The sequence below is a fragment of the Elephantulus edwardii genome, unplaced genomic scaffold, assembly GCF_000299155.1.
Source record: "Elephantulus edwardii isolate Elephantulus edwardi_28Jun2011 unplaced genomic scaffold, EleEdw1.0 scaffold00004, whole genome shotgun sequence".
NCBI lineage: Eukaryota > Metazoa > Chordata > Mammalia > Macroscelidea > Macroscelididae > Elephantulus > Elephantulus edwardii.
This window is the reverse complement of record NW_006399754.1, coordinates 9,224,756-9,240,674: the sequence shown is the minus strand read 5'-3', so window position 1 is coordinate 9,240,674 and position 15,919 is coordinate 9,224,756. Positions and strand designations below refer to the sequence as shown.

The 15,919-nt window shown below is 40.3% G+C and overlaps 1 protein-coding gene across 6 annotated transcripts in view; it reads right to left on the bottom strand.

Annotated features, from left to right (window-relative positions):
* The window catches only part of TRPC4 (transient receptor potential cation channel, subfamily C, member 4), a 203,891-nt gene that overhangs the window by 47,887 nt on the left and 140,085 nt on the right, over positions 1-15,919 (bottom strand). For all 6 annotated transcript variants that reach the window (XM_006879533.1, XM_006879538.1, XM_006879535.1 and 3 more), the window contains one exon: positions 5,455-5,594. In XM_006879533.1, the coding sequence (XP_006879595.1) occupies positions 5,455-5,594 (140 nt within the window). The remainder of the gene's footprint in view (positions 1-5,454; positions 5,595-15,919) is intronic.

Below are 15,919 nucleotides of genomic sequence, written 5' to 3'. Positions count from 1 at the left end.
CTGATATTTAAGAACCATATGGGATGTATTCTGTCTCCATACCTTTTCAATCTGTATGCAGAACAGATCATCCGAGATGATGGGCTGTACGAGGAGGAATGTGGCATCAGGATTGTTGGAAGAATCGTCAACAACCTGCGTCATGCAGATGGCACAACCCTGCTTGCTGAAACTGAGGAGGACCTGAAGCGCTTGCTGCAGAGGGTCAAGGACTGCAGCCTTCTATATGGATTGAAGCTCAACATCAAGAAAACAAAGATTCTCACCACTGGGCTAATTGGCAGCATCAGTATGGATGGTGAAGAGATTGAGATAGTTAACAGTTTTAGTTTGCTTGGCTCCACAGTCAACACTTTTGGTACCAGCAGCCAGAAAATCAAGAGACGAATTGCATTGGGAATGTCAGTTGTGAGGGACCTCTCAAGAGTACTGAAGAGCAACGCTGTCAGGCTGGAGACTAAGTTGGGCCTGATCCAGGCTATAGTCTTTGCAATTATGTGCTATGCATCAGAGAGCTGGATAGTGAATAGGGATGACAGAAAGAGAATTGCTGCCTTTGTGCTGTGGTGCTGGAGAAGTGTATTGAATATACCATGGACTGCTAGGAGAACAAACAGGTTTGTCCTGGAGAAGGTGAAGTTGCAGTGCTCCTTGGATTTAAGGATTCTGAAGCTTTGTCTGACATACTATGGGCATGTTGCAAGGAAGTACTGGTCCTTGGAGAGGGATATCATGTTTGGGAGAGTAGGGGGTGGCACAGGAGAGGAAGAACTTCAATGAGATGGATCGATTCTGTGACTGGAGTAGTGGGAATTGAGTGCATTTGAGATGGCTAGGTTTGCACAGGATAGAATGGTGTTTAGGGCTCTTGTACATAGGGTCGCTATGAGTCACAAGCGACTCAATGGCACATAACAACAACAACACAACAACAATGTTGTTGTTAGAAGGAGGATTGATGCCTTTGAGCAGGAGTGTTGGAGAAGAGTCTTGAACATACCATGGACAGCTAGGAAAACAAACAGGTTTGTCCTGGAGAGGGTGAGGCTGCTCCTTAGAGGGAAGGATTCTGAAGCTTCGTCTGACATACTTTGGGCATGTTGCAAGAAGGGACCAGTCCTTGGAAAACGACGTCATGCTCGGGAGAGTGGAGAGACAGCACAGGAGAGGAAGACCCTTGATGAGATGGATTGATTCAGTGACTGGAGTTATGGAGGTGGGTGTGTCGGAGATGGTGAGAGTGGCACAGGATAGGGCAGAGTTTAGGGCTGTTGTACATAGGGTCACTATGAATCACAGGCGATTCAATGGCACATGTTGTTGTTAAGTGCTGTCGAGTTGTAGAAGACTCACAGGGACCCTATGAACAAAAGACCTGAACACCTGTATAACTTTCATCGTTTCTCCAAGTTCATAGAGTTTCCAGAGGCAATCTATTTCGGAAGTGGATGCCACTCCTGCTTCCAGGCTTGTTTTAATCAGGGAGCTCCACCAAACACAGTCCACCATGGGTGACCATTATCGCATTTGACATATCAGCGTCACAGTGTTCAGCATCACAGCCACCACAAGTCACAGCAATGCACAGACCAGTGTTATACCACCTAGAAGAATGTTTGACCAAAAGCAATGAAAACCAGGCCTGAGGGCCACAGATTAAAATCATCCAACTTTGTCTTGGAAGTCTAACTCTCTATCCACTAGGCCAACAGAGCTCTCTCTTTGTTGTTGTTTTAGTTAAGTGTCATTGAGTCATAGACGACTCTTAGCGACCCTATGAAGGAAAGACCTGAACACTTGTAAAACTTTCATTGTTTCTCCATGTTAGTAGAGACTCCAGAGGCAAGCTATTTTGGGAGTTTATGCCACTCCTGCTTCCAAGCATGAGGAATAACTACATAGGACCATAAAACCCAAGCAAATGTCCTCCAGGGTCATCCATTTTTAATTAATAGTGCATGAATTCCTTGTTTTTCAATGCAGTATAGTATTCCATTGTGTGAATATACCACAGCTTCTCTATCCATTTGTTTATTGATGGGCACTTAGGTTGTCTCCAACTCCCTGCTATTATGAACAAAGCTGCAGTAAACATGGGTGTGCACATATCTGCTTGGGTGGCAGTTATGGTCTCTTTGGGGTATATTCCCAGTAGTGGAATTGCTGGGTCAAATGGTATCTCTGTTTGCAACTTTTTGAGAAAGCGCCACACCACCTTCCACAGTGGTTGCACCATTTTACACTCTCACCAACAGTGAATAAGCCACAAAAGGACAAATACTGCATAGTGCCACTGTTGTAAAACAAGACTGACATTGGGGTTGGGGGAGAGACTGAGAAAGATGGGATAAGTAATGTAAACTGCATTGAAACAGATAAGGGAGAAAATGGTTTAAAGGATATATGGTTAGGTATTGTTGTCATGACAGGAGTCCAGAATGAAGGCTGCACAGTGGAGTGGACCTGGGGGGAAGGCTTGTAAAACAATGAAAGAATTTTAGTTTTCAACGAGAAGAGTAGACTGAGGGGAGAGGGGTGAGCAGGGAGAAAAGTGCAACAATGAATGAATGGAAATCCAAAGTCTCTAAATTTTCATTAAAATTAATAATAATAAAACACACAAACCCAAGCAAAGATAAAAAGAAAATCAGAAGACATATAATAAAAACTTTTAATAAAGGGAGGTACAAACAAGTAGCTAAGCGTTGTTAGAGAGCTTTGGTAGCATAGTTCAAAGAAGTTGCACTGCTAACTCAAAGGCTGCATGATGGTTCAAATCCACCAGCAGCTCCAAGGGATGAGGATGCATCTCCTCCTGCGACAGCCTCCAAAAACCCACCGGAGGGTCAGCTATGAATCAGCTCTGAATCGAAAGCAATGAGTTTTAGTCTGAAGGGTTGTGACAGAGGAAAGGGGAACTGGACAGCTTCAGATTTAAAACCAGACTATCCATCTCATGCATAAACTCATAGCATAGCGCAGCATAGCACAGCATAGTGCAGCATAGCATAGCATAGCTTAGAGCTTAGTTTAGCATAGCATAGCATAGCATAGCATAGCATAGCATAGCATAGCATAGCATAGCATAGCATAGCATAGCATAGCATAGCTTAGAGCTTAGTTTAGCATAGCATAGCATAGCATAGCATAGCATAGCATAGCATAGCTTAGAGCTTAGTTTAGCATAGTTTAGCATAGCATAGCATAGCATAGCATAGCATAGCATAGCTTAGCTTAGTTTAGCTTAGAGCTTAGCTTAGCTTAGCTTAGCTTAGAGTTTAGCTTAGCTTAGCATAGCATAGCACCTTTCTCTGTCTTAATAAGGAGCACAATGTCTGTGAGAATAACTAGCAAATCATGTTTCCATTCTTAGTGCATAGCTTGCTTTCCAAGATACTGGTAGCAATTGTTCTTTTTCCTCAGAATTTTGTTGAGTCCTGCAGCATTTTAATTGAGTGAATCCTGGAAACCATAGCATCTTCACAATGGGGAGACACTGGTACTGACCTAACTGCATAATTTTATAACTGAAATGGCAAGAGACTGGGCACTGTTCTAAGAACTAGAGTAAGTGGAATAAGAGTTCACTGAGACATGTGTGCACTTCGTATTTCAGATCATTAGATTCATGCGTTATTTATAGTAAAGTTAGACACTATGTTTTTCACTAAGCCACTTATCATCCCACCTTATTTTAACTATTTATTGTGATTTGGATGAAAGTTTGTAAGTGGTGTTCCACTCAACATTCATATACGCGCCCGCGCGTGTGTGTGTGTGTGACATGATTATAATCCTCACATTTTTTGCAGCACTCTTCCTTGTGTTTTTCTTTTCCATACATTCTTCTATCCTAGCCCTTCCTGCCTTCTGAGCACTATCCATGAGTATATGCTGACCTTTTACTATTCTATGACTGCGTCTTCGAAGAAGTGAGGACCTCCCGGATGTTGGTGTTATTGTTGACCTGAGAAGCCTGTCTAATCTCAGGAAGCTCTGACGGCTTAGTGGCAAGGAATTGTGCTACCAATGCAAAGATATCCAGTTTGAATCGACCGGTTGCTCTGAGGGAGAAAAGTGGGCAATCTCCTCCCATGCGTGATTTGCTGCCTAAGAAAACCTGCTGGAGGGTCAGCTATGAGTCGGTTCAGACCCAATGATTTCAACAACATTGGGCTGAGAATTGAGCCAAAAAGAGTGAGCTTAGTTCCAGGTCTAAAATGTAGTCACTTGTAATTTTAAAAGAAATTGTTAAAAGTTATGAAAAAGGGAAAAACTAGAAAGGGAAGAAAGCAAGAACCAGAGGATAAGATTTGGGTTTTTAAAAAAAAAAAAAATTCCCCAAAGTGAAAATTAATTCCAATTGTCATAACAGAAGAAAAATGTTTTATGTAAATGGCGTGGTTTGCGATAAGACTGATGTACAAAATCTGGGGGAGTAATAGTTGTATGAGATTTCAGGTACTATTACATTAAGGGATGAGGAGAAAGAAATTATATTCAGTTCAATTTATATCCAACTATATTTGTCAAAACTGAAAAGAATCAGTGCTTTGAAAGAGTAGTATTTTGATTTGTTTCAGAAATTTTATCTGTTAGTTAAGAAAGAGAAAAATAGATATTCTGGTTGTCTAAATTTAAAAATGTTGGAAGTAGAATTTCATTGGCAATGCAAAGAGTCACAAACTAAAGAAGTGAATCAATAATTTTGAGGCATCATTTAATTTGGTTACAAGAAACTGGGAGGCAAGTTCTGTTAAGTATTTATTAAAAATAGTGATGATTTTAAGTTATGCACCTTCTATATATCTTGTAGCATTGAGGACTCTATGGCACTTAACAACAATAACATCAACACGGAGAGAGAGATCAGCTGGCCCAGTGGACAGAAGGCGATGCTACCAAGCTGAAGGTTGGTGACTTTTAATCTGCAGCCCTCAGGCCTGTCTTTCATTGTTTTTGTTCAGACATTCCTCTAGGTCGTATAGCCCTGGTGTACATGTTGCCATACAGTGGTCACTTGTGGTTGCTGTGAGGCTGAACACTGTGACACAGATGTGTCAAATGCGTTAATGGTTGGCTACCCAATGCGGACTGAGAGTGGGGTGGAGCTCCCCGATTAAAACAAGCTTGGAAGGAGGAGTGGCATCCACTTCCATAATAGCTTGCCTCTGGAAACCCTATGAACCTGGAGAGAGGATGAGAGACACCCAAGCGCTGAGGACTCTCCTTCATAGGGTTGCTATGAGTCGCCTGTGACTCGACGGCACTTAACAACAACAACAACAACAACAACATATATCTTATAACACGAATCTATTGATAATGACCTGATCACGCACAGACAGGTAAAGTTCTACATAGCTAAAAATAAATAGTGACAAAATCTATTAAGACAATGATCAAAATTATTACCAAAACACAGGCTTTACCAACAATGTAAATAGTAGTTACCTTTACAAATGCAACTATTTTCAAGGAGATTGTTGCTAAATATAAGGAGTTCATCACGAAATCCATTAGGTTCCACCAGTCATGGATATAATCCTGGAGTCCACCATCCCACATTTGTTTAATTTCTCCCCATATAAAACCTGCAATTAAAGAGAGAGTCATAGTAAGTGTGATTTTTTTATTAGATCACTAAAAAAATGGGACAAGATATACAGTTCCATAAGGGCAGACTTTTAAAGCAGCAAGAGATCATAGTTCTAGTTTTATTCTCATTGATTCAAATTGAAACATACATTTATAGGTAAGAATACTGAGTCCCAGTGAGATTTTACAGCTCCCAGGAGAACCTCAGCTGAGTGAGTAAATGCTGTCAGGAATGTCTCATTCCCCTCACCCCCCTCTATTTAACAGCTTCATAAGACTTTGCAATATTTTAATCAAACTATAATTCCTTTATAACAATATATTTCTCTGATGGAAAAACACATCAGTTACTTATAAACATTTCTCTCTCTTTTGTACCTGTCATTTTGCCAGTGCCATGCTGGTTTTATTTTGTTGCTTTTTATTCAATAATTCAGATAACTTTTGTTTTATAACATTAATTACAATTGATCAATGCCATTTATTAAACATCTTATCAAATCCTTGCTGTAACCTTTTCTTGAGATGTTTTTCCCCTCAAATCACAATGGCTCAAAGATTCAAAAAACCCCCAGAGCATCTAGTGACCACAACTGGCTATGGCAATTAAACAGGACACAATGTACTCTGCAGAACTCTCAGACATCTGGTTGCAATTCTAGAGAAAGGAAGATTATCATGTGGACCACAATTTTCCAAATATCGTATATCAGCTAATAGTTAGAAGTCAATATTCAGAGGGCATTAGAAACCTTTTCCTTGATTATGGTCACATTTTTCATAGAAAATGTTTTCTTTTCAATCTATGAAACATTTACAAATTAATATTGATCATTACTTTATTTCTATAATCTTATTACATTTTAATCAAGATATTTTTATAGCTAATGAGGAAAATGAGAGAGCAAATTATCAGTGAATCAGGAAATAGTAAAAGTATAAATGTGATACTATAAATAAGTTAATACAAGCAAAGAGATTCCTTTAAAGATCAAAATGATAGTGCATTAAAATTGTGTTGCAAAAAAAAAATTGTGTTGCACCGTTTCATCTACAAAGGACACAGGAATTTGGAAAAGTTATTATGTCTCCAATAAAAATAAGAAAATGTCTGATTGACTACAGGAGGATTACCTACCTTTCCTGGATCCATCAGAGAAGTGAGGTCAGAGGGAAGTTAAGAACAGACATTTCTTGGAAATGTGCAGCTGGAGTGTTTGTTGGCGATAAGAATGATGAGTCTTTGCCTCACATACTTTGGACATGTTGCTAGGAGGTGCTCTTCTTTGGAGAGGGACATGATGTTGGGAAGAGAAGAAGGTCAATGAAGGAGAGGAAGACCCTCAAACAGGTGGACTGACAAGGTGACTGCTGCAATGGGCTCTTGTGTGTCAGGAAGTGTAAGGATGGCGCACAACAGGACTGAGTTCAGATCTTTTGTTCATAGGGTTGCTATGAGTTGTACTCGACTTGCTGGCACTAAACCACCACAACAAACACTAATGGATGGTAGGTTCCTTAAAAGACAGAAATAGGATGTCACCAGTGGCAGAAAATAGGAGGAGGAGATCCTAGGATCACACATGAGAGTAAGTATTATGCAAAACTTCTTAAACAAATATTCTAAAGACTGAATGTGGGCTAGTTGGAGAGAACAGAACATCAGGGAGTTCATCTACCACCCAAGAGAAAGATAGTGGTCCAGGCTGTTCCTGTGGCAACCTCACAAAATTCTCCACATGTTCTTCTCCCCCAAAGAGCAAAAACATTGGCCCTAAGCAGAGTCCTGGGCCTAGAGTTTCTACCAATAATGAATCTTTTTTATTACTATAGGAGGGCAGGAAAGTACACTCTACATGGGACCTCCAAAGACTGACAATTTTGGCCCAACTTAAAATAGGTTGAGAATCATTGACAAAGTCCAATACCCAACACTCACACATAGAAGGTCGACTGAACTGAGATCTTGGACTGGGCTATTTCTGGCCCACATCATAAGGCTTACAAAAACCAGGTAAGAAGTTGCAAATGACAACTACCAGAGGGGGTGCAAGAATCTGAAGGATAGGTGTAGAGAGGACCAAACATTCTTGGTTGGCCAGGAACATTGAGAGTATCATCCGTTTCCACCCAAGCAGAAGTGTATGATGCACTGAAGTTTACCCTAACAAAAATAAAATCTAAGCTCATCAGAGATTTCAAAGGGTAGCTCAGGAAGACACAGTGAAGGATTATAGCAAAATGTGCAAAGAGCTGGAGTTAGAAAATCAAAAGGGATGAACTCTCTTGACATTCCTGAAGCTGAAAGGAACTGAAGAACAAATTCAAGCCCCAAGTTGCAATACTTAAGCATGCTGTGGGCAGCATAGTGAATGACCCAGGCAGCATCAAAAGAAGGTGACAGGAGTATTCAAAGTCACTGTATCAAAAAGAACTGGCTGACAAGGAAAAATTTCATTCAACAATATACAACCAAGACGTAATGGTGATGAAAGAGGGAGTTCAAGTTGCTCTGAAAGAATTGGCTAAAAATAAGGCCCCCAAAATTGATGGAATGCCAACTGATATATTTCAACAGACAGATGCAGCCCTAAATATACTCACCAGATTGTGCCAAGAAATCTGGAGGACAACCACTTGGTCAACTGACTGGAAGAGACCCATATTTATTCCCATTTCAAAAAAGGTGATCCGACAGAATGTGGAAATTATCAAATGATATCACTAGTACCACACATAAGCAAAATTCTACTGAAGATCATTCAAAATCAACTGGAACAGTTCATTGACAGAGGACTATCAGAAATACAAGCTGGGTTTAGAAGAGGTCATGGCACTGGGGACATAACTGCAGATGTCAGATGGATCTTGGCTGAAGGAGAGTATCAGAGGAATGTCCGCATTTCATTGACTATGCAAACACATTTGAGTGTGTGGGTTACAACAAACTGTGGCTAACCTTGAGAAGAATGGGAATCTTAGAACATCTGATTGTGCTCACACAAAACCTGTACTTGGACCAGGAGGCAGTCCTCAGAACAGAGCAAGGAAACACTGCGTGGTTCTAAATCAGGAAAGGAATGTGTCAGTGATGCCTCCTGTGTCCGTAACTTTTCAATCTATATGTGGAACATACACTCACTGCCCCCTCATGTTCCTCTCCTGATCTTTCCAGTTGCTGTTGTCAGCTTGATCTCATATAGGTACATCTTGAAATGTTCAAGGCAGACATTCTTTACTTTGTTATTAGATGTTATGAATGGACTACAACTCAGAGCGATTCCATGAGCAACAAATTGAAACCTTGCCCTATTCTGCACCATTGTCACGGTCTCTGCCATGCGCAGGCCTGCTGTTGCTGTAACAGTGTTTGTCCCCTCTCAATGAGGGTCTCCCTCTCACAGACCTTTACTTTCCACCATTTGTTTATTGGTTTGTTGTGCTTTGGTGACCTGCATGTTGCTCCGATGCTGGAAGCTGTGCCATCAGTATCTCAAATGCCAGCAGGGTCACCCATAGCAGACAGGTTTTAGCAAAGCTTTCCAACTAAGACAGAGAGGCAGGACTGGCCATCTAATTCTGAAACAACAAGACCTTGAAAACTTTGTAAATAACAATGGAACGGCATCCACTTCCTAAACAACATGTCTCTGGAAACTCTATGAACGTCGATAAATTATGATCGTTATAGAAAGGCTTCAGGTTTTTAGTTCATAGGGTTGCTATGAGTCGTGCTTGACTAGAGTCAAGCCGTAGACGGCAATCAACAACAGAAGAAGTCATAGAAAAAAGGAAAAAGAAATATTTTAGGTGATAATAACCAATATTTTTTCAATAAAAAGCACAAAAAACCTCAAAGAACTCTACACAGAATAAGAAAAAAACAAAAAACGGAAAGTGTCAAGGGGGGCGGAGAAGGCACACGGCAAGTAAAAGCAGCAAGGTAAGACTGAGAGCAAACTTATTATCAGGAATGATGCAAGACAAAAACCAACATATGACATTTTGAAAGTATAGAAAGAGTGAAAGGCAATCCAGAATTCTGGACAAATTCAGTGAAGAACACAAGTAATTCACACAAACGAAGGTGAAATCCAGCCTTTTTCAGACACTAAAGCTGAAAAAAAGTTCAATATCATTTGTTTCATATGTTAAAGAAATTTTAAGGGAATTTTTTAATGTAGAAAATATATTAAAGAGAAACTTCCACACATACGTATATATATCTATATATGTATGATGTTTGTTATGTGTCATCAAGGTGGAGCTGATTGATTGCTGGCTTTCAAGCAGGTTTTCGGATTCTCTGAAATCACACAGGAGCAGAGCTCCCATCTTTTACCCAGGGAGCAGCTGGTGGGTATAAACTGTGTGCTGTGCCTTCGGGATGGTGGTGCAGCTTCTTGCCAGTAGGCCACTAGAGCCCCATCATGTATGCGTGTGTCCCCATTACACACATGTACACAGAGAAAGACAGAAAGGTAGATATGGATAGACAGACAAATGGAATTTAACTACAGGAATTATTAAAATGAGTAAAACTATATATTTTCCCCTTACTTTTAATTTCTCAAAGAGTGTTCTGATTGCTTAGTGGTAAGGAGTTGCTTTGCCATCCCAAAGGTTCATGGTTCAAATCCACCACAGCCTCTCAACAGGAGAAAGATGGGCAATGTCCTCCCATGCAATTTACTGCCTCTAAAAACCTGCTGGAAGGGCAGCTATGAGTCGGTTCTGACTTGATGGTACACAATTGTTGTTGTTGTTAAGTGCCGTCAAGTCATACGTAGGCAACTCATAGCAACCCTATGAACGAAAGTCCTCAACACTTGTTTGACTTTCATCCTTTCTCCAGGTTCATAGAGTTTCCAGAGGCAAGCTATTATGGAAGTGGATGCCACTCCTGCTTCTGATCTTGGTTTAATTGAGGAGCTCCACCACACACTGTCCACCATGGGTCACCATTATCGCATTTGACACATCAGTGTCACAGTGTTCAGCTTCACAGCAACCACGAGTTACCTCTTTATGACATGTGGATACACCAGGGCTATACACAACAATGTTGTTTTTGTTGTTATTATGTGCTGTCGAGTCGTTTGAGACTCATAGCGACCCTATGTACAACAGCCCTAAACCGTGCTCTATGCTGTGCCAATCGCATTGCCTCTGACACACCTATCCTGATTACCCCAGTCACTGAATCAATCCACCTCATAGAGGGTCTTCCCCTCCTGCGCTGTCCCTCTACCCTACCAAGCATGATGTCCCACTCCAAGGACCTGTCTCGGCCATCCACTTCTGAAATAGCAGGCCTCTGAAAACCCTATTGTACAACATACACAACAATACCACCAATAAATTATTTCTCAAGTTAAAATCTCCATTTCAATACTGTTGAGTTGGAACTCACTCATAACTGACCTTCCATTAGCTTATTGGGGCTGTAAATGACACAGGAGGAGACTGCCCATCTTTCTTCTGAGGTCCTCCTGGTATCACTGAACCTCCTTAGTTGGCAGCGCAGCTCCCTGTGCCACTGGGGCTCCCTCAAGCAGACAGAGAAGCAATGCACTTTAGGTTTCTAATAAATGTAAAAGTAAAACCTATGCCTGGCGTACAGCACATTGTTATGTGCCATTGAGCTGCTGGGATTCACAGCAACCCTATGCACAATAGCTGTGAACCCTGCCCTATCCTGAGCCATCCTCACTGGCTCTGACACACCTACCCTCTTTACCCCAGTTACAATCCTCATCCTGGGTCATCTTCTACACTGTCCCCTTTCCCCTTCTAAGCATGATGTCTATGTCCAAGGACTGGTCCCTTCTGGCCATGTGACCAAAGTATGTGAGACAGAGGTTCAATACTCTTTGCTTCCAAAGAGCAGCCTGAGAGGAATTTGAAGCTTGCTGTTGTTATATGCCATTGGGTTGGAACTGACTCATATTTGACCCTCCAGCAGGTTCTCAGTGTCTGTAAACTGTAAGAGAAGAGACTGCTCATCTTTCTCTTACAGAGCAGCTTGCAGATTTAACCCTGCCTTCCTGTTAGTAGCACGACTCCTTATTTGCTACCATAGAGAAATTACACTGGGGGAGGATACTATTAGTTGAGGTTAGATTGTGATAAACTAAAATACACCCTGTCAATCATAGGACCACCTTTAAAAATATTTTTTAAAATTTATAAATAAAGAGTCAATAATAGGAAGAACTATGAAATTATAAAACAATTGCTCATATACCCAAGAACAGTATGCAAAAGAAAAAAATGTTGTTGTTGTTGTTACGTGCCGTCGAGACACTAACTAATACCTGGAGCAAATAGGATCAATATCAGCAATATGGTCGATTTTAAACTCATCAATTATAAATGATAACACTGACTAAAAATGATCTGTGGTCTAAACACATTAACAACAAAAGCATATGATACAGGATAAAAAGGTAACACAACTATGTTGTGTATATTACAGACATATAGGTTAACAGCAAAGGAATAATAAAGATACAGTATGAAACACTAAAAGAAAATTGAAAGGGCTACAGTTATACAAGTGTTCAGGTCTTTTGTTACAGGGTCACTCTAAGTTGCCTACAACTTGATGACACTTAACAACAAAAACATAGAGAGAGCTCAGTTGGCCTAGTGGACAAAAAGTGATGCCACCAAGCCAAAAGTGGGTGACTTTAATCTGTGGCCCTTAGGCCTGGTTTTAATTGTTTTCAAACATTCTTCTAAGTGTTATAGCACTGGTCTGTCCATTTGCTGTACAGAGGTAACTTGTGGTTGCTGTGATGCTGAAAACTGTGACCCTGATGTGCCAAATACGATAGTGGTTACCCATGGTGGACAGTGTTTGGTGGAGCTCCCTGAATAAAACAAGCCTGGAAGCAGGAGTGGCATGCACTTCCGAAATAGATTGCCTCTGGAAACTCTATGAACTTGGAGAAACGATGAAGGTTATACGGGTCTTCAGGTCTTTCATTCATAGGGTTGCTATGAGATGCCAACAACTCGATGGCACTTAGCAACAACAATAACAACAACAACAATATATTAATATAAGTAAGAGCTATAGTGGCCTAGTGTTAAGAAGCTGCACTACAATCCCAAAGGCACATGGTTTGAGGCCACCAGCCGATCCGTGGGAGAAGGATGGGGAATCTCCTCCTGCGGGATTAACCACCTCTGAAAACCCACCAAAGGGTCAGCTACAGGCCAGTTCTTACTCAATGGTACACAAAGCAAGGATATTTCAGAAGAAGAATAGAACAAGGTATGCATAGAAGAACATATAGCATAAAGATCTAATGATCAATCCACCAAAAAGTTCAAGCAAACCTAAATCTGTTTGCAGCGAACCAAAGGACCTTTTAATAGATGAAAAGCATAATTTTGGAAACTCCTCTCCAACTATATAAATCGCCAGTCATATTTTTCCTCCCTTTTAGATGATCAAAACTATTGTACTTAAATTGGGTGCCAAAATAACTGCCATCAAGCTTAACAACTGCCCTGAGGAGCATGCAATGGTGTGTTTTGATCTGTGCTAACAAGATTTTTGGCACAAATTTTTTTTTGACACAAAATTTTTTAAAGAAGACAATTTCTGGCAGACTGAACACTCTGCCAATTGGACTTGTGCTAAAACTAGAACACTTCACCCTTGAGAGATAAAAATTTCAATCCAGACCCGGACTATCTGCCATAATTTGTAACCAAAAATTGCAAAAATGCTGCTGCCTCTCAAGTTCATTCTGGCTCACCGTCAAGTTTGGGAGGCTGTAAATCTTTTTTGGAGAAGAAACTGATTCACTTTTTCTTTTGGTTAGCACCCTGCACTTAATGCCCTGTGCCATCCCAAAGACATTCTAGCATTCAGTGGTAACCTGGTTTATTTCATCTTCAAAGTTTATTTCAACTCTATAAATGTTTGATTCTGTTGGTTTCAAATGTGTATATATTACCAAATCAAATTCATTTTAACGCAGTTGCCAATTAACCAGGTCAAGAGTCACCAAACAAGTCTTTGTAGTGTTTTCTTCTTTTTCTAAAAAAAAATCCTTACCAATGATACAATTCAAAGACCTAAATTCTTTTATGATCTTTAATCATTTGCCCAAATCTTACATGCATATGGAGCAATTGTAAACATTGTGGTTTGGGCCTGATAGACTTTAGTGTTTAAACGGAAATATTTGCTCTTCGGCATTTTAAAGAAATGTGTGGCAACAGATTTGTCCAAATGCACTAAGCTATCTCACTTCTTGACTGCTGCTTTCCATGTGTGAGGTCTGTAGATCCAAGTAAAATGAAGCCTTTACAACGTCAATATTTTCTCCATTGATCATGATGTGGTTACCTGGTCTAGTTATGAGAATTTCTGTTGTTTTTTGGGGGTTTTTTTATGCTGAGGTGTGAGTCACACTGAACCATAAGGTACAAAGTGATCATACTTCAAATGGAAGCTCACATAAGATGACCTCTAAGTTTTTCTAAGAATAATAACAACAAAAATAAAAATCCTGGCATGATGAGACATTAAGTATGATTTTCCTGACCACTCACACACACAAAATCCTATTTTAGTTCTGACCTTTGAAGGCATTTCATGGGAAAAACATCCATACTGGTGAAATAAGGATTCAGGCCATTACAATTTTTCCTTTTTGGCTTCAACTACAGACAGCATTACCAATGAATGCTCTTTGTATAGTGGGTTTTGTGGTCTACTTTTCCCAAGAGTTTGTTTTTAGAATGACTTGTTTTGGTGTTCAGAACATACACAGTGAACCCCACACAATTTACATTCCTCCGTATGCAGTGACACTGATGACATTTTTGATTGTGCAATTACCCTCATCCTTTCTGAGTTTTTTTCTGAATTGCCCTTCCTCAAGTAACACAAATCCCTGACCCTTGAGTTCTTTCCTAATATATTTTTTCTTAAATAAAATTTTTATTTTATACTCATTTGTTTAATATGCTTATTTAATATTTTAAATTGTTGTTGCCAATTGAATGGATTGAGATATGTTACATTCACACCATGGAATTATACATAGCATGCAGAAGCAATGGTTTTGTAAATCACTACGTAACTCGGGAGGGACTGGAGAACATTATGCTGAGTGAACTACCTCATTCCTATAAGGACAAGCACTGTATGAGACCATTATTGTAGAACGTGTATGAGGTGGGAGCGGGAGGTTAGGGATAGTTAGGAGGTTGGGATGGTTGGTGGTTAATCATGGAATCACACACTTTGATGGGTGGAGGGATAAGTGGGTAAAGGAAAAAGGAAAGATCCGGTGTGAAAATGTATACCAATTTTTTGAGTAAACCAGTTGTTGGTGTTATATGTAGTCAAGTTGCCTGTGACTTACAGCGACCCTGTGTACAATAGTTCTGAAGCCTGCCCTGTCCTGAGTCAGTTTCATGGACTCCGATAAACTTACCCCCATTCCCCTAGTTACTGTATCAATCCATCTCATCCAAGGTCTTCCACTCCTGTGCTGGACCTCAACCATTCTGAGCATGATGTCTTTCTCCAAGGATTAGTCCCTTCTGGCCACATGCCCAAAGTATGTGAAATGGAGCTTCCAAATCCTAGCCTCCAAATAGAAACTTGGTTTCATCCTTTCCAAGATAGTGGTGGTCCATGGTATGTTCAAGACTTCTCCAACACCAGAACTCAGAGTCATCAGTTCTGCCATCCGTAGTCATTGTCCAGCTCTCTGATGCATAGTAAGTAATTGTGAAGACCATGACCTAGATCAGGTGCACCTTAGTTTCTACAGTGTTTGTTTCTCAGTACTCTGGAAAGGTTCCTGACAGCAGATTTACCTAATGCAGTTCGTGTTTTGATTTCCTGACTGCTGGTGCCAAGAGTGTAGATGGAGGAACTGAGCAGGCTGTAACTGTTTGGTTTAAGTATTAAAGATCTCAAGGTAATACCTTCATGGGCTCTTGTGGCTCCAAGCTCCTGTAGCTCCAAGAAGGCTAGATTCCATGACAGTTTGAAATTATGCTCTGCATATCGGACACAATTTTTCTACAGCATGTGTGATCAATCAAGATATTCAGTAATGCTAGGTGTTCTCCATTTAGTTCTGGGCTCATGACAAAAAGAGCCGTTATGAATGCAAGCATGACTTCTTGCTATTTCTGACTCTGCTGCTTCTTCTACTTCAACTCAAAAGACATCAGTTGTTGTGCTTTGGAAGGCTGTCAGAAAGCTTTTTTTTTTTTGTTTTTTTTAATTTAGGTTGTTTTTTTTTTTTTTCATTTCAATGAACATCTACAGAGATGTTGG